Raw genomic sequence first — 19,517 nt, 5'->3', positions numbered from 1 at the left:
TTAGTGGTTAATTGCCGTCTCGTATTTAATGTTAATAGCAACAACAAACCTTCGCAGATGGTATTATGGCTATAAAGCGTTTGCAGTCTGATCACAAATGATTGGGTTCACAAGAAGACGAAGGCGCTATATATACTCTATTCAAACATCAAACAATTTTTTTTTAAAGTTATCAATTATGATATTTTGATTAGTTTTAGAGATAGAATGTTTTAATCGTTGTAGGGAACCTTCATTGCAACATGGACGTTTCATATACGAAGATGAATACTATCCCGTCTCTTTGTCATCCGTTTCTCTCATTAAAAAACAAAACAGTATTTAATGATGTTGAACCCTTCATTTGCTCATTGTATTCAATTAATAATTGCCTATGTTTTATGCCTCGATTAATTAAATGCAATTTGGAAAAAAAAGGAAAAAAAGAAGGGAAGTTTTCTACCTATTTCTATAATGAATGAGAATCTGATAAATGCAAGTTCACCTATATAATGCAGTATATCTGAAAGAACTAAAAGAAACAAAACTTACCACATTGTACAAAGAGACAGACAATTTCGGAAATAAGTAAAACAGATTTGTACTGTATGAACACTCACAAAAATGCACGAAAATGAACTTAAAACGCTTTTTTTAATATCTCATCATATGTTTACACATGCTACAATGCAAAGTGTGCTGGGAAGTGTAAAATTTAATTGATAAAAATGTCATATTAAAGTTCGTTACAAAATTTACCTTCTTAATAACGAATTATAATTATATAGGCCTTCTGTATAGCAAGACACATGAAACGTAAAATTGTTGGAAGATCTCACAATAATGAAAGACATAAAATTGTTCTATAACAATTAACGAGCTGTTCTTGGGACATCCCATTTGACCGACCTCCCATTAGACCCAATGGACTGTTGAAACCTCAGAAAATTGTAAGATGGCACAATAAACCAACATTATCGATCTAGAGGGATGTCGGTCAAACGGGATATCGGTCTCGTGGGCTATAATCTGTATATGAGTTATTGGGCCGTCGGTCTTTATAAGTCGCAGCTCGACGTCTTGCGGAATGAAAACTGTACAATCTGCAATCACATAACCAATGATCAATCACCCTTTGATATTTTATAGTTGTGTCAGTTAGTCAACGCGACAAACTTCAATATTACAATGAAAATATTAAAAGCAGATCATATAGCCATATATTGATATAAAGACCTTTCTCCAAATGAAATTAGACATACTTAAAACAAAGGTTACACACACACTCACAAACAAAATCTCACTTATGACGAAACTCAACATTTAAAACCATTTAAAAGTACACACATGATTAAAATTCGTCCAGTATATCTACAGGTGTAGGTGTAAAATACATGTAGATTGCTTTATATAATATAATCGGGTGATTCTGTGCGAATAAGTTGTATTTTCTCAAGTTTTCAGGAGGACCCTGTTATACACATGGTCGGCTTGGTGTCTGGAAAAGCAGATGGGATGTTCAGATGTGATTCTGAAAGAAAACAAAACACACGATAAAAATACAGTTAAAACAAGTAGACCTAGATATTTGAAGAAGGCAAAATCAATCGCATGGATTGTTGATGTGAAACAATAACATTATCAATCTCAAGTATCGACTCTAACCTCAGGTAAAGTTCTTAAGACCAACACAATTAATAATATCACAACATATAAAATAATTTTCAGGACTCCTCAATCCTCTCTCTCTCTCTCTCTCTCTCTCTCTCACACATGGTGCACCCGCAAGCCTACTGTATAACATATAAAATGTGTGTTTGAAAAATCAGGGGCCATAACAAGAAGTGTTAAGAGGTGCCAAAAATTATATGGTTAAATGTTTTTTTTTCACGTAAGCCTACTGACTTAGATGTATTGATCCTATTACCAAAACTTTTTTTTGTTGGAAATATGTAAATATGGAACTGTTTCTTGAAAAAGGTCGTTCTACTATTATTATGAGTGAAGTTGTGCCCAAGTGCAGCACATTTATTAGAGGGTTATAGGCCTATACATGTAGGGATGCTCATCCATAACATGCGAACGAAGCGTATCGTGATAGCAAATTACGGGGGGGGGGGGTATTATGGTTAACCCTATCCTGAAGTCGGAACATGTACACATATTGGCCTGGGTATATGATACAGACGAGGGCCGGAGTGGGGGCGTACCCCATACCCGCCCATGGATACGCCACTGGCTATATTATAACAATTAAGAATGGGTCAGAAGAGCTGAAGTTTTGTTTCCACTTTATCGTGGCTGTGCCATGGACCAGTGATGGCCTGGTGGTTGAGTCGCTGCCTGACAGGCAGTGAATGGCAGCTAGGTTCGAATCCCGCTGGTAATTCCAAGATATTTTCCTGACATTTTGTTTTCAATAACAAGATCGATCACGCAATCTTTACCTACTGGGTGCAGGCCAAAAATGTTTTTACAATCATGAAAACAAAGCCATCTATACACAGAGTTTGGCCATCCCGGTTCGAGTTAATGGACACAATATGGCGACTACTGCTTTGTTGGGCAAGCACAACACAAAACAATATACGCCATGTTGTGACCCAGTGCAACCAAATTGGCCAAACTCTGTGTATAGATGGCTCTGCATGAAATAATAATAATAATTATAATAATACTCTGTTTTTATATAGCGCTTATTACAATCACTAAGCGCTCCCGAACTTGGAGTTATTACCCCGGCTTTAGCTGGGCTGCCATTGCGGCGCTCTATAGCTTTCCAAACAATTAATTCCTGCCAGGTACCCATTTACATCTCCTGGGTTGAGTGTGGCAAATGTAGATCAATGTCTTGCCCAAAGGACATTAGTGCCGCGGCGAGTCTCGAACCGCTGACCTTGTGATCGACAGTCCGGCAATTTAACCAATCGACCACGGCACCTCTACAAAACTATGCAAGGGTGCCATCTTAGTCTTACCAGAATGAATGAATGAACTAGAGTAATGTACAGCCTCCTTTCTTGTCTTTGTAGTTGTTGAGCTGACCGACATGCAGTTCTCTTGTCAAGAGAAAGTCATTCCCCATTTCCTGCTCGCAGTATTGAACAAGGCTGTGTATTGAATGAAAGAGAGGAAACAATATGGTAATGGTAATGGTGTGGTAATGGTTTAATTGGAAATTCATTTGCAGCCAGATGGCTGAATTGCAGAATTGTGTACATTGCGTCAAAAAACATAAATATTTATACAAACATAAATCAACTACAATAAAATTATCTAGCAAATCGTATTAAGACATATCACACAGTGAATGTATTTTCTAAATAAATCAGTGTACACCTATATTAAAAAAAAAAAAATTCGCTAAACAGCTAACAGTTGCTTACATCTATTCCAAAATCATCATATATGACGTACAGTATATATGAAAAGATCGTTCGAAATAAGAGAGAAAATAGAGCAAAGGGGCTGGAGCGAAATATAGAAGAAAGGTATAGGGAGGGAAAATAATAATAATATATCGTATGGTTAAAAAAAAGGCCTGTAAAGTTCAATTACTTTTAAAAGATTTTTTGTTGTTAAACCGATCCTTGCTTGTTTCTGTAGGCCATTGTCCCCTAGCTGAAACAGAGTTCAAAGCGACCGATCGATAGCGTATAAGTTAATAAGAGTATTAATGGTAATAGTCGAAGATGTCTACTAAGGTCACCCACGGGGACGGAAAAGATGGCCACTTTAGACAGGTAGGCTTTTTAGACAGGTTCTACAACGCACATACGACATACGTTTCTTTTCTCAATGGAGACGAAAGACATGCATGCGGCCTTAGGCCAAATAAAAAAATGTTTAGCGTCCTTTTTTTTTCGAAAAATAGGAAGGAGGAGGCCCTTTTTTTTCTTCTTCAAAATGGCCGCTCGGTACATTTTCCCTGACAGTCGGGGCTATTTTTCAAGATGGGCGCCGACATTTTTTATTTAATTATTTTTAAAATCAGAAATAGATCCATTTGAGCAGTGTTTTTCATGCTTTTTTTCTTAAAAAAAGAAGAAAAAAAGAATAGGAGGCGGCCCCAAAAAGGAAGCGGGCAGGGACGATAAACATGTATATATATATAGTTTAATGGCCTTAGTCAGGTAGCCATTTCGACTGGTTTCATTACCTTGGTTTGTACAGTGCACATGAATTCAAGGGAATCCACAAGGCACCTGCAAATAATAGCATTAATATGGCTTTATCCAAACTGTCCCAATTCCAAGGCCCGCCTAAAGCAGTCAAGTTCCTGGTACCTGCTTGTTTTATAACATCTGAGTTTAGCATTTCATTCGGGGGAGGGGTGGGGGTGGTCTGTTGTCGGTCTTACAATGTTAGACCGGTTCACTAACATTATTAAAATTTATGGATATTTCTTTCCTGGGACCTATATGATAGTGACTAGTTCCATTAACATGCTATTAGTGAATGGACTACAATACTCGGAATCCAGTCTGTGTATACGGCGTGTTGCTATGTCAGGCAAGCACCTGACAAGCTTTCATGTGATCAAGAGGAGGCGAGTTGGCTCAGTCGGTAAAGCGTCCGTCTGTCGAACCAAATTAGATCCCGGGTTCGACTCCTACGTCACCCAGGCGGATGACTGAAGCCTGCGTTGTGTGTTAACGTGCCCCTTCCCTTGTTCATAGACGCAGGTTATGTCAAGTGGAAAACACTCTGTCCCTCGGATAGGACGTTAAATGGAGGCCCCGTGTAGAGAAGAGTCACTACCTTTGCACGTTAAGAACCCACTGCACTATTCGTACAGGGACGTGGGAGTAGGGGGAAACCCCGGTGTAGTGGTCCACCTACATACACCCCCAGTATAGTACGATACTACTCTGTAAAGAGGTCTGTACTCTTAAAGGTACTATGTCCCATTTGCAGGCCCAAAAAATAAAAAAGTTAAATTCCAACTGCATTTGAAAGATAATACTAATTTAGAACTTCCCTAAAAAAAGGTGGGGCTTGAATAATGACTATTAGTTGTCAAATCGACTTTAGGGCTATAGAGCCCAAAAGTAATAATCTTGATTTTCAGACAATTGTACCGAATGGTCATACGTTTTATGCTGCGCAAAGATTCAATCAGTTTAATCTTGGCCATGACAAGAAGTGGGTTATTGATGTAGACAAATGCTCATGTACCCTTTACAACTCTTTTCATGTATGTTATTACCAAAGAAGAAAAAAAGCCAGTCAGTCACTCAATAGTGTCTGACAGTGAAGTCTAGCAAGTAAACGGGTTTCCTTGCATAATTTGAATATGAGGACACTGCTAACGTTGAAATTTCACAGATAGGACATAAATGACATATTCATAATTCCTGCAAAGTTCTACAGAATTTGAGGTTGGCTGCAAAAGGGACATAGTACCTTTAAGGAAGAAGAAGAACAACAACCTCTTTAAAAAAAAAAAAAGTACACTATGCATACAATTTGAATATGTCAGTAAACCGGTCTTTTCTGTCGGTGTTTCATAGCGGGGAATATGATTATAATACGGAGATTTCCTGACTATGCATGCAACATGTTAACCCATCCCTTCCGCTCTGAAATATCATCCCTGCAGAGATTAAAGATCATAATCTTCTTTTCCCATAAGGTGTTGCTGTGTTTTCCTTCCCGTCTCAAAATCAAATGACTAAAAGTGAATTGATTCATGTATTTGATTATGGTCCATCAATCTGCTTCCCTACCGATTCTTTTCGAGTTAATATCCCACTTTCTGCGCTTACGTACTATTATCAATAAAACTAGATTCATGTTTTTCTTTAAATTTCCTCATTATTTTGATATCCACATAAAAGTTTGTTGTTTGCAAGAAACACATAAAGGAATTTTAAAGGTACTAATTAAATGTCCAATTAAGATGAAAATAATACCCTCTAAGAGAGTCTACGTCCGGGCTATTATAGTGCATGGTTAAATACATTCTCAAAGTGAAGCTGGTTGCCTTGATCGAGGAATATCTGTACAAAAACAATGGCGATGTTTTTCTTTAGATTAACCAGAGTGGTTTATATGAGTCTCTTTTTATTTCTACAAGGAAGTGTTTCGTCTCACTCAACAACTAGTCTATGCGCTTTATAACCGTCTTTTTGTGTAATTGTTGTGATAACTAAATCTATTTTTATAGGAAAAAGGAGGCCTGCCAATAGGGTTTGTAATTATATACAGAGAGTAGGCCTACATCAACACATGTAAAATGAATTTGCTTTATTCTTTCTGTAAACACAAACTACGTCAACATGCTGCAACAAAGCATTTTACAACAGAAAATACAAACTTATTATTCAGTTCCGACTCTTTCAACATTTACATGTTTTATACAAAGTTATTTTCAAGATTGTGTCAAGCATTTTAAATAGATGGGTTTGCAAAGTAAAGATTACACTATAATGCACTGAATCGCTCGATGACTCAGATAAAATAATGTATAATGGTGTTCCAAATATAGCTCACTATTTTAAATAAACAAACATAATATTGACATTATTAAGACATAGAAATGATGTTAACTTTTATTCTACTTATTTTGTATGAAATCATACAATGTACCAGTTGTACCTTGTATTTTGCTGTACGAAATACTTAAATCCTTGTATTGCAGAATGAATAAAGACTGAATAAGTCATATGAATGGAACATATTTTATCATTATATTATTTGTGATAATTTTCACTACATCGGTACAGTATATATCACATGTTTATATCAGCCATAACTTTTCTTCTCTGTAACATAATTTATAAAGTCCGAAGTTATACCAATATATTGATTATATTTCACATGTCTATATCAGCCAAAACTTTTCTTATCTGTAACATAATTTTTGAAGTCCGAAGTTATACCAATATGATGAGTATATTTCACACATGTCTATATGAGCCATAACGATTCTTCTCTGTATTATATAAAGTCCAAAGTTACTCCAATATAATGAGTATGTTCCCAATGTCTACAGTGTATATCACCAATCAGAATATACTTACTCAGCTGTGCACTGTGAGACTTTGACCCGCTCCACATTGAGTTCCCTCTGAAGCTGATCAATGTTCTTGTGAAGCGCCATTTGAGTTGACGAAGACGCCATTTCGAAATATCAAAGAGCTTTTAAAAATGAAAGATATAATAGCTCCAATATCCAATCCAATATATAGATCCAATCTAAATCTATAGCATGTGTTTGAACAGGGCAGTGATATAATTCCACGACAGCTGTGCTGGTTGTCCGCCCGCTGTTATGTTCCAAGGAAAATCGGTTCGCGGTCCCTGTTGCGTGATCTGTCGAGTAGTAGATATATTCGTTGATATATTTTCCTATGGTTTATAATGTATCCAAAGTTTAAGCATCGATCTTCTGGACTAGCTAGGCCTGTTCCTGGACTCGTCTGGTATGCCTTATTGCCTTGGCTTGTAATTAATGTGTGCTTTGATGTACACAGCGTTTCCTGTTTGGACGGCGACGCAGTGTTATAAGCCGATTAAACACCAATGAGAGAATGGTACAGCTTCACTGGCAGATCGAGTACAAGTTTACCCCGCCCTTTGTTGTTAAGAACACACCAGTGCAACAGACCCGGTGGATAGCTAGTCCTCCCTTATCAGAGTACACAATAAATCATCGAGCGCTCTGTTAACTATTAGTATTGGCGTCTATTGGGGGTCCAAAATGTGTGCTGTTGGAATGGACTTTGCTCGATCCAGTCTGCCTGCATTCGGAACGACTCTTGCATAAAAAATGCTGTATCTCTTCTCGAAAAACACAAAACGCCGACATAATCCATTGACTGAGTCACGCACGGCGTATTCTAGGGGACAATAGTTTGTAGTCCTATTGAGGGGCGTAGGCAGCTGTTTCCCCATGGGAGGGGTTAAGGCACATGAGGTGCTTGAGAAGTTTGAAAAGGTTATTTTTTTAGCGTTTTATTCACCCCATGGAGTAGGAAAATATTTCATCTTCCAGAATTGGGTGATGTTCTCTCACTCTCTCTCTCTCTCCCCTCTCTCTTTTTTGCTCTCTCTATCTCTCTCTCTCTTTCTCTCTCTGTCTCTCTCTATCTCTCCCCCTTTCTCTCTTTTTTCCTCTCTCTTTCTATCTATCTTTCTCTCTCTTTTTTCTCTCTCTGTCTGTCTGTCTGTCTCTCTATCTTTCTATCTCTCTCTTTCTGTCTGTCTCTCTCTCTGTCTCTCTGTCTCTCTCTCAGTCTCTCTCTCTCTCTCTCGCTGCCTCTCTTTTTTTCTCTCTTTTTTCATAAATTATTATTATTAAATGTACATGTCTTTGTTAGTTTCTGTTTCTTATTTTTGTTATGAATATGACCAATCCAAAAAATGTATATTGTTTATATATATATATATTTCTTTCTAATAAAACGAAAAATAAATACTTTTGCTACTACTACTACTACTACTTCTACTTCTATATCCGGATCCTAAATATTGCGAGCGAGCAAAAGAAAGAAATGTCACTTTCATCCTGGCAAACAAATGTTTAATCATTAATATACATTAGATAAAATGTAAAATTATATATCGTTGCCAGGAATTATCTTGATTTATCAATTTTGCGTTGAGTGTAGCGAACGAGGGAAAAAAGACTTTTTGTTTTGGTATAAATTTCATTCCGATATAATAACGCAATGAATAATATTATATTCGGATAGGGAGGTGTCCAAGTATTGTCATATTATCATAATAGGGATATTAATCTAAACTAAACTAAACTAGATCATGTATTTCTGAGGGATGTACAATTTTCTTTACATTTTGGTATGTTATGTAAATCAATGAAGATGTATAATTTTTGTTTATATTTTGTACTGAATGAATGCAATAAAGAATGCTAAGAAAAAAGAAGAAAAAAAAAACACAGTGCCCGGATAAGTATTGTAAATATTTATTTCAATTTATTATTATTGTTTATAGTTTTCGGGGATAGATCTGAACAATTACATACAGTGGAAGAACGTCATTATAGAAGCATAAATGACACACATTCAGGATGATACTAAAAACCAAAGCTGAGTAAGAAAAGAAAAATCAGAGTATTTGAATTTGCTATGGTTATAAATTGTGACAAAAGAAATCAAATTAAAAAAATATAGGTTATAAATTGTGACAAAACAACAAAACATCAAGAAAGTCCCAACTCTGAAATACCTTTCGAAGCCCCACTGTACTAGTGTCCCTTCTATAAAGGGACACAGTGTCCCTTTATAGAAGGGACACTATGTACTACTAGAGTACCTACATAAAGATACTACTAGCTACTTGCGCCCTCCATTGGTGACCATTGGTCCACTGGTCTCCAATGATCATGCCTTCTTCATGCATGCATGTTTCATGCTTTATTTGATGTAAATAGTAAAAGTTCATTGTATTATTTAGATGTGAATGTAAAATCATATTCTATTTAATAATATTAACATGCAGATTATTTTATGTAATGATTTTGTTATTGTTATTTATGTTATTGTTTGTTAAAAGCAAAGGAGAAAATAAAATATCATTGAAAACAAAAATCTTCTTTTTCTTATGTAAAGTTCTGGGGTTAACCCCCCCCCCCCCTTTAAACTTTTTTTTATGTGTGTGTTTTGGAGAAAAACGCCCCCTTATCCCCCACACAGCGTTCTTAAAATTGATAACTATAATGATTTTATTTTAATGCTATGCTGTTCTAAAGCTGAATTCTGGCAAAACGGAGCTTTTCTTCATTGCTAAATCACCAAATCATTTGAATCAGTTCACTGACCTGTGACGTATTTTGCGAGCTCATCACCTCTCTTTTGACCTGTACAAAAAAAAAAAAAAAAAAAACTTCAAAAATCTATATTTTCCTTTAAATTCAATCATACATCCACCCTACAGTGTACGTATAATCATTCCAAATAAGTCTTTATACAGTAAAACCTGCTTTAGTGACCACCTGTCTACAAAGACCACCTGTCTGCAAAGGCCACATTTGTTGTTTCCCTTGGAAATGGTTTCTCATTGAAACATGTACTAAAGGAACCTGTCTACAAAGGCCACTTTTTGTGTTCCCCTTGGGTGGTCACTATAGACAGGCTTGACTATACAACCCGTGTATGAAACAAATCTATTCCGTCATCAACTAAGAAAATCAAAGTTGATGAAATTTTCTAGCTGCATGTACAGAGCAAATTGGAGAGGATCTCGCAAGATACATCATAGTATTGCTAATGTGTGTTTAACTGTCAACAACTTCAAAGATTCATAACCTGCCTATTTTTAGTAAACGGATTTGGCTCAAAATGTCATCATTAATTTGTTTTTCGCACATTTCTGCTTAATTATCAAAATTTACTATTTTTAGTCTTGATTGATCATTCTTTTCTCTTAAATACCCATTCCTTTCTCATATATCATAATTTATGCAAAAGAGAAGACATTTTTCAACTTTAACATGGTAAACATAACTATGATCAAAATTATAATTCTCAATTTTCATGCTCATGATAAAACATAATTTTGGGGATTAAATATCAAAGACATCAATACTTATACGATTTTTACTCAGAATTTGATTGATGATTTCATATCATGAACATATTTGTCAGGTTAATAAAGATAAGATAACTACGAAAACACTATATTGAAGATATAAACATTAGTAATATTATACTGACATCGTCGAAGAAACATTGAAAATCGTTGGGCCAGCGATTGTCGATGGCAAGTCTGAACGTAACACAAACGAATATGCGAAAAGGGAAAGCCCCTCTGACGTTATCAGGCAACGGCGATTGTGATTGGTCCAAAATGATGTCATTCACTCTTGCATCAGCTTTACATCTATTTTTAGTGCACGACGGAATGACGTATTCGGTGCGATTACAAACGTATTGCATCAGCTGGTGTATATAAACAACGATCTTCGCGTTGCAACATCAGTTCGCGAAAATGTAACTTGCAAAACAAAACGACGTTAGATTTGCTGAGAAATGGAATCGTAATGAAGCAGATCAACTCCTACAGACAGAACACAGAAGGCGAGAAAATGACGAACTCTGTACAAAACATAAACATGAACCACAACGCTTCCATGATGCGCCGGCAGAAAAAACGGAGTACACGGAGTAATTTTAACGGGTACTACCCGCAGCGTCCCCCGAACTCCGGGCAGGATGGGTTGCGTGCCCTTCGCTGCTGGCCAAGCGAAGGCTAGGCCTAGGCATCGAACCAGGCACAGCAAATCTCGGTTCCATACCCAAAATAAGAATCAAGAAGGACAAATTAAGGTGCAACAGACACCTTGTAATATTTATCTGGGAGAGAATTTCGCTACCAAGTTGCAGGCGGCCTTCCAGTTCGAGAGATCTCTCCAACAAGCCGACTTTGAAGACGGTTTTGTGCAGTGCAGGTTCGATCCTTTCAAGCGATATCATGAGATGACTTTGTCAGGCATGGCAGCGAGAATGAAGGAGTGCCCCAATGCAGGTGGAGATTCAGTCGAGTCTGAAGTGTTGAGGTAAGAGTCAATAATCTTCTTCTTCTTCTTCTTCTTGTTCTCCCTCCGCTTGTGTCGGAAATCAGCAACAGGATCTTTCTAAAATTAAGTTTATGTGCTCATCTCCTGCTGATTTTTGTCGATGTAAAATTGATCAATCACTATTGTGAGGTATTTCAAACTATTTGTGATTGCTTGCAGAGATTTGTTGGCAAAGGAGCTAGAGAAGAGTTAGACCTAAAGCTTCAGTCTCTGATATCGACGGTTGTTCCGCTGAGATTGCATCTGGCTCCTCTGAGCGCCTCTGAATGTCAACGAATGTCAGTTTTATTAAAGAAATGACCCATACCAGACGGTTATTTCTGTCTAGAGAAGAGTGTGTTATCTGTGATATGACAACATGTACTTTAATCTTGATGTCTATATCACCTGATTTATAACATGCATGTGTGGTTACACATGGTTATATGTTTATTTTAATTCATGACAATCATGTTTCTTTTTTAAACTGCAAAAGATTTGTGTCACAAAACTCTTACATGCTTCACGTGGGGCAGTTGCATATTGTATTCAAAATTTCTAGCATCAAATACAATTATTGCATTATACATATATAACACAAAAATGTTGAGTGTGCAGAAATTTTTGTCCCATCTGCTTGTGTATCTGGCATAATTTTTAGGGCTTTGTATCAAAAGTTATTGAGCCAAAAAACACCTAAATGTGTAAAAAATAAATTGCAAAAGAGTTAAGATCAGTATATCACCAGTACCCGAATTATGCTTCCACAGCTTGGAGTTGCTCCATCGCTGCTTCGGAGCCAAGTTGTTGAAGACGGAGATGGAGGTCAAATACTTCCCGTACGGGGGCTCCATCGTAGACTACACCTGTGAGATGTTTGGGGTCAGTTTGGGCGTGTCTGTTACCAGGGCGATGAAGTACAAGGGAGAGTTTGAGAAGGAGGATGCAGAGAAGTTGTTGGGCAAGAAGTTGAGGGGTGAGTTGAGGTCGTCCATGTATGGGACATCATAATGACTAATTAATAGTATTAAAGCTCATTTGTATACTGAGAAAAAAAATGTACATTAAATATCGCATCGATCCCCAGTTATTCTTTGGGCAAGGGGTGAGGCACATATTGTCTCCAATTTTGCTGACAAACCCCTCCCGCCGCCTCCTCCCACATTTATCAGCACCTTGTCTATGAAAATCAAAGAAGAAATGGATTTTAATCAATTTTGGCTGAGGGGAGGGGGGGGGGGACACAGCTCTTGTGGTGTTTTATAATATATGGTAGATTTCCTCAGCCCCCCCCCCCCCCACCACCACCTGACATCCATCCATTAGTGATTGTTGCACTTCGTGAAAGCAGTTGCAAAGATTTCAACATCAGTAAAACTGTACGATTTATAAAAGAAATTACAATGTGAATGTGTCACTGTGATTATAAAGCGTGACCACAGAGATTTGAATCTCTGCGGCCTGATCCTGCATGATTTCTTTACGGGAAATTGTTATTGTCACACACTGGATGTTGTCCCAGACTCTCATTTAATTTTGTTGAAGATTGTGACATTAGAGTTAATTCTTCACAACATTTCAATTTGATATGAATACATGTACAAATTGTACATGCATGATAGCTGAATATGCATGGTAATACGGACACCATCTTTATTACTACCTCTACTTCATTTTCTTGTTCTCAGGTATCGTGAACGCTACCCAGAATGCATTGGACAAATGGTCCAAACAGATCCTCCACATTTGGGCGACCTCCTCCAAGGTCGCTGATGTCTTAACCTCTGTTTACCGTGACCTTTCACCTCAGTTGAGAATCAATACTGTTGTATTGGTTACCATAGTAACCACTCCCCAGCATTCCTTGTTCAAGAACTCAAGATGACCCAAGCTAGAATCTGTCGATAGAATATCATTTTCCTGGAAATCTATCTAGTTTTCCTTCTGCTCTTACACCGATCTGTTGAAATAATGTATCTCTTGAATATTAAGTTTCTATTACATGTATACATTCTGACACTACCATGTTATGTGATAGTGATAATCAATATTTTTTGAAATATTACTAGAGCTTTCATGTTTTATATCCATTTTGATATTTTTTTACCTAGTATTGTTTTGTAAAAATCCTATGCAAATTTCTAAGAAAGCTGTAATCTTTTAAAAATTGGTAACTCTTCGTGCTTTCATGTTCTGTAACTTTATGCAATTTTTTTTAAAGAGGTTGAACTTTTTACCATGTGACTGAAGCACACATGCATGCTATGGTATGAAAAATAACATTTGGTGAAATTTTTTCGTCACAATTGTATGCGAATCTGATCAGTGCGAATATGAAATATTCTTTTAATAGCAGCAGGGACTAGCATTGTAGGCAGCCCCCACAAATAAAAAAAAAAGAAAAGAAAATGCAATAAATTATCAATAATTCATTGCATTTTGCCCCTATCTCAAACATAACAAAAATCCTCTGTGTGGCCATGCCTTGAACCATAATGCATGGCCTATAATTTGTATAGAAGGTCATCAATGGTCTAAATTTGTGCAATATTTGTAATTTCTAATGAGATTATATATGTTTTAAAATTAACCTTATGAGTTTTTGCTTTTGCCCATAAGGCCAAAAAAAGGAGAGAGAGAGAGAGAGAGAGAGAGAGAGAGAGAGAGAGAGAGAGTTAAAAGGTAAAGGAAGGGGGGGGGGGGAGAGATATGGAGAGAGAGGGGAAAGGGGGGGGGGGGTAGAGAAAGAAAGAGGGCTTGAGAGAGTGAGAGAGAGTGTTCAACTCAAAGCATTACAGTAAACCATTTGTTTGTTGCATGATATTGTATATCGTTTTATAATTTTGTATTTCAAACTGTTTTGTTGAGGAGCATTTTTCTGTTTCACCAATAACTTATATTTAATAAAAAAAAAACATATGACTGAAAAGAGTTTACCGTAATTGATAATGATGAGGGAAAAAAGGGATTTAATGTAGGTGTCATGTCTCACATTCGACTTGGAAAATATAAAGATCAGATATTTTTATATAAAATGTCAATTTTACAGAGTAATCAGAATATCTTGTAACCTGTGCATTTTGATGAGCATTGTGAAAGGTACAGTCAGTTTTAAACTGACAAAACTAATTTGGCTTAATTTGAGACTATCTTTATAAAAGGAACTACTAGTATTCAGCATAGAACTGGTAATGCAGGGCATGTACCAGGTGCATATTTTTTTTGGAAAGCTAAATATTAAAATATTCTCAACGTACAATATACATGTTTTGCATCTTTACTCTTTCTTTTCAGTGATTTGTTTCTCCTAATGACTAGTTCGAATTTGCACATGATGCAGGAAACCTTAGCGGGTTGCCAAGGTGGATTACTTTTTTCCAGGAACTAAATGAAATGAAAAGTATCTTCATGCAACATAAATTTTTGCAGTTCATGGCATCATCATACGCGAACAATTTATATTTAGGGTCAACTTGATCACACATTGTTCTTCAAATAGGCAACAATCACGTTTTTCTTTTATTGCTACATCGTTCAAATGATATGTGATATATCTGAAAACAATATATATGGGTGAGAATGTTGTAAACAAATTGAAATATTTGCCAATTTTGATAGAAAAACAATGATTTTTGAATATTTTGACGTGTTGCCAATCATGATTTTAAAGCTTATTTTTTCCTTATTAAAATTCCTAGCATCGAAACGCTGTATAGTCATGAATAAAAAATGGACGCTGTGTATGCAGAATTTTTTAATCTTAAATTTAAGGGCTCTGGGGTCAGTTTCATAAAACTTGTTATCTATACCAAATGCTAAATTTCTATGACAAATATGCTCTCAGCCAATCACATGCCATAATGTCAGTAGCTTATAACAGTAGCTTGTAACGTGATATTGATATCAAGTTTTATGAAACAGGGCTCCGAATCAAGAGTTCTGGAGCCAAACCACAACATGTGGAATGATTGTCGCAAAAGGGTTAAAAAGGAACATCACACAGGTCACAGGCAAGGTCACAAACAAGGTCACACAAAGCCAGCACTTACCAAAAATGAAGAGAACAACAGATTGTTAACAATTATTATATATAAAAGTTTAATTTTAAATCAATCTACTGACATCTTTAATGACATACATGTACATATAAACCGAGTACAAATAAAAGTAACATTTAAAAAATAAACGATTTATCATTAATCTTGGCATCAGAGCCAGGTTTCCATGACAACAAGTATATATGTATATCTTATAAATACAAGGAAGTTTCTTGAGAGAAATTTCACGATATTATTTTTGCAGTAACTCCCAGTTTCTCATTTGTATGCAGACGATGTGTACATGATTTCCATACTGAGCAGTTGCAACCAAATTATTTCTCAGGTTTTTATCATCTTGTATGTTCAATGGCAGTTCGAAGTGAAGAGACCATGAATGACCACCAAAAAAAAGTTTATTGCTGTTTGATCTACAAGCAGTTTGTCTACTTCCCGATTGGTCTTTTCCCATAATGACCTGGTACACCCAGTCTGTCTATGATCTACATGGTCTATTACTCATTTTTATCATAGATATTAATCATTGAATGATTATTAGACCTTATGGATAGTACAGTTGTAGATGAACTAGGCAGGAGGCAAACTGGGAATTAGACTCAACTTGTTATTAGACTAAATGAGCAATAGACCAAATGGTTAGTAGACTTATTGGAGATTAGACCAAACAGAGATTAGACTAAATGGCTATAGGCCGAAATGGACATTATACAAAATGATAGACCATGAAAGATTATTAGACCATGTGGATCATAGACAGGTTGGGTGTAGACCATATGGGAATAGACTGGCTGTGTAGTAAAAAGGAATTGGTTGTAGACCAGGGAAAAGAATGTTGGGGGCTACTTTCAAAGCATGCCTGCATAAAAATAACTCTAAAATTTGTTTTGCATTGAACTCTATGCAAATTTACGGGGGCTCTTTTCTGATTTTTGGGGGCTCTTTTGGGCATTTTTGGGGCAAATTTACCCTGAGCCCCTGTGTATTTTTTCACTGAGACATCCCGCTTTGTGCATTTCAGAATAATCACTGCCAAGGTGACGAAGGTGCTTCATGAATACCTTTTGTTTGACCTCTAGAGGAGAATACTTCCATGTGTATGTGCCGTCAATGAACAAATGAATGGTTACATAACTTTCATGAGCACGAATTCAGTATTCGTCTCAATGGGTGTATACCTTTTGTTTGCCCTCTTGAGGAGAATAAATGTACTTTCACATGAGTATTAGAGAATATGCCGTCAATGAACAAATGAATGATTACATCATAAGCATGAATCCAGTATTCATCTTGATTTTACAATTTTGGGACAAATGACCCTTATCTGACCATGCACAGATCGTTTTTACGAACTGGTTTATTCAGATAATCTCATTTCAATTACAATGATCTATCAAGCCACAGGCCCTAAAGACCATGCTTAATTATATTCTTTTTCTTGCAAACGTGACTTAGATCATAAAACATGTATAATAAATCAGAATTTTATATTTTCTCACCCACAATTGATAAATGACATGGACTCTTTTCTCACGATGAAATATCTTAGTTTTTTTTTTACTATTCTTTTTTTGTCATAATATATAATATTTTTTAACTTTACATCAGAATTTTATATTTCCCCAAATATCTAACATAAAAACATAAACGTAAATTTCTTAATAATAATAATAATAATAGCTCGTTCTTATATAGCGCTTTTCAGGACCGGAGATGGTTACACCTTAATATAAAACACAAACCTCACAGTTATGCATTTATCTGTAATTCAGTATTTTTCTCACACAGATATTATTATTTATCCAAGAGTCATCCTAGCACCTTTTAAAAGCTGTCATTCCATATATATGCAATGCTATTATACATACACAAATCTCTTTTTTTCCTTCCCTCCTTATCCCAAACTACCTATTAATTATAAACATAAATTTATGGCACAAAATAGTAAAACATAATTAAAAAGTTAAATGATTACGAACTACTTTCCAAATATGATTGCACTTAGATACAAAAATTTATATGTATCTTAAAAGGACTGTGATAACTCAATACAGGTGAAATTAATAACAAAAGTGGAAAGAATAAGAGAAAGTGAAATTAAGTTCCAATAGCAACAGACATTAAATTAAGAAAATTTGTTAAAGGATGAAATAAAACAGAACAATTTAAATCAAAACGTAACAATCAAAAGGTAATTAAGAATAATTTATCAGAAAATCACATTAAACAAGGAAAGCCTTTACGTCGAGTCTCTACATACCTAACAAAACAAAAGAAAACAATGGGTAAAAATAAGTTTTTATACACTGTAGAACATTGTTTGAAACAACAGAGTAGTGTTCTCATTTACTTTTCTAACCCCAACAAAGTTTTGAGAATCATAAGGTCTCATCCAGATATGATGCTGTAAACCATGAAATTTCGAGGAAAACATATGATGACAAAACTGTTAGACATTTACAAATTATGACAAATTTACTCTCGGTCAGTCAAATGCCAAGATTTCAGTAGTTTATAACAGCTATTGTTACCTGTCATTGATAACAAGTTTTATAAAACAGGACCCAGATTTAATCTTTTTTTTGGAAGGGGGGGGGGGGGGGGAGGGTTGAAAATGTTGTTTCAAACAATGTTCTACAGTGTATAAAAACTTATTTTTACCCATTGTTTTCTTTTGTTTTGTTAGGTATTTTAAAATACATACACACATGCTCCCATTTGAAATCCTAGATTGTTTTGTTGTATTGGATTATATTTTACATACACATTAATGATAATAGTGGGTTCTGATATGTTGCACATTTCTGTCAGCCATGACACACCTGGCGCTCCAACATTATTATCCTGTTGAATGTTGATAGCCATCGGCAAAATATGCATTGATCTAGCATATCGGGTACATATACTGTACACCTAGGTGAAGGGTGGCAAATGCGATTAATTAATTTCTTGTCAAAGGACATTAGTGGCGGGCAGAGAATTGAACCTCAATCCTTGGATAGAGAGCCAAAGTTAATGAACCACTATACCACAGCATTTGATAATATCAAACTTTGGCAGACCATGTCTTTGATAATGATAAGGGAATTCAAATTCAAGTAATATTAACTCAAAGTAACTGTGATTTGTTTATTATGGAGTAGTTGCTTTTGTTTAGTTTAGACCAACGAAAAACAGACAAATGAAAAACAAAAACTTGCGGGGAAACATGTTCAGTGAAAGCTACAGCTCACTTACATCAGCACATACTGGTATTTATATGAGGTCATGTGATATGAACGTATGTCGGAATGAGCATGTTAGTTTGAATGTCTCATATTTTTCATAGATCAATGCATCATTACGGTAGATACGGTAGTCTATGGACATTTCCTATGCTATATTATACATATTTGGGTATCGTCATCACATTCACAGATGGAAAAACTAAAATTGCATATTTTGTGAATCCTAACACATATCTAAACACATCATGAACATGTTTTTTCTTTAAACAGGATCAAATAGCCCTAACAAGTCGAATATTATGAATGGCAATATGCCGTACGGCCTTCTGCAGCATAGCAAGGATGTTTTTCCATAAAGGATAAATTTAAAGAATTCAGTAACATGGTCAAGTATTGTTATGAAGCATATTAATTTCAGCAGTCTGCTAATGACATACCCTAGTTGAACTACCGACATCATCACAGCTTGCAACATGGCACTGTACATGTATGCACTTTTAAGTATGAACATACTACGCCTGTCTTCACTATCTCGAGATTGCCAAATATCCAGCTATTTGAACTATACCGATCGCAAACTATCCAGCTAATTTGCGTCTTCATCAGACTGAAGTAGCAATTAGCAGGATATTTGGTCGGGGATTGTCATCCCAAGATATCTTGGGATAGTTTGCAAAATATCCCACTATTTGGCAAAATATCCAGCTATTTGTCCTGTGCGTCTTCACCAGA

At 35.9% G+C, this 19,517-nt stretch overlaps 1 protein-coding gene and 1 long non-coding RNA gene across 2 annotated transcripts; one reads left to right on the top strand and one right to left on the bottom strand.

Moving 5' to 3' along the window:
* On the bottom strand, positions 1 to 7,698 carry LOC753690. The gene is made up of 3 exons (XR_004062647.1): positions 7,005 to 7,698; positions 2,958 to 3,089; positions 1 to 1,510 (listed from the first exon to the last, which is right to left on the bottom strand). It is a non-coding gene; the product is annotated as an uncharacterized LOC753690 (long non-coding RNA).
* A 3,179-nt stretch (positions 7,699 to 10,877) lies between these two features.
* LOC592600 (AAC-rich mRNA clone AAC4 protein) lies at positions 10,878 to 14,093 on the top strand. The gene is made up of 3 exons (XM_792114.5): positions 10,878 to 11,503; positions 12,274 to 12,479; positions 13,192 to 14,093. The coding sequence occupies exons 1-3, from the start codon at positions 11,160 to 11,162 to the stop codon at positions 13,386 to 13,388; spliced, it is 747 nt and encodes a 248-aa protein (XP_797207.2). The 5' UTR covers positions 10,878 to 11,159; the 3' UTR covers positions 13,389 to 14,093.
* The last annotated feature ends 5,424 nt before the right edge of the window (positions 14,094 to 19,517 follow it).

The sequence above is a fragment of the Strongylocentrotus purpuratus genome, unplaced genomic scaffold, assembly GCF_000002235.5.
Source record: "Strongylocentrotus purpuratus isolate Spur 01 unplaced genomic scaffold, Spur_5.0 spur5_scaffold_1, whole genome shotgun sequence".
Lineage (NCBI taxonomy): Eukaryota > Metazoa > Echinodermata > Echinoidea > Camarodonta > Strongylocentrotidae > Strongylocentrotus > Strongylocentrotus purpuratus.
Note: the sequence above shows the minus strand (reverse complement) of the source record. Positions and strands in the feature narration are given on the sequence as shown.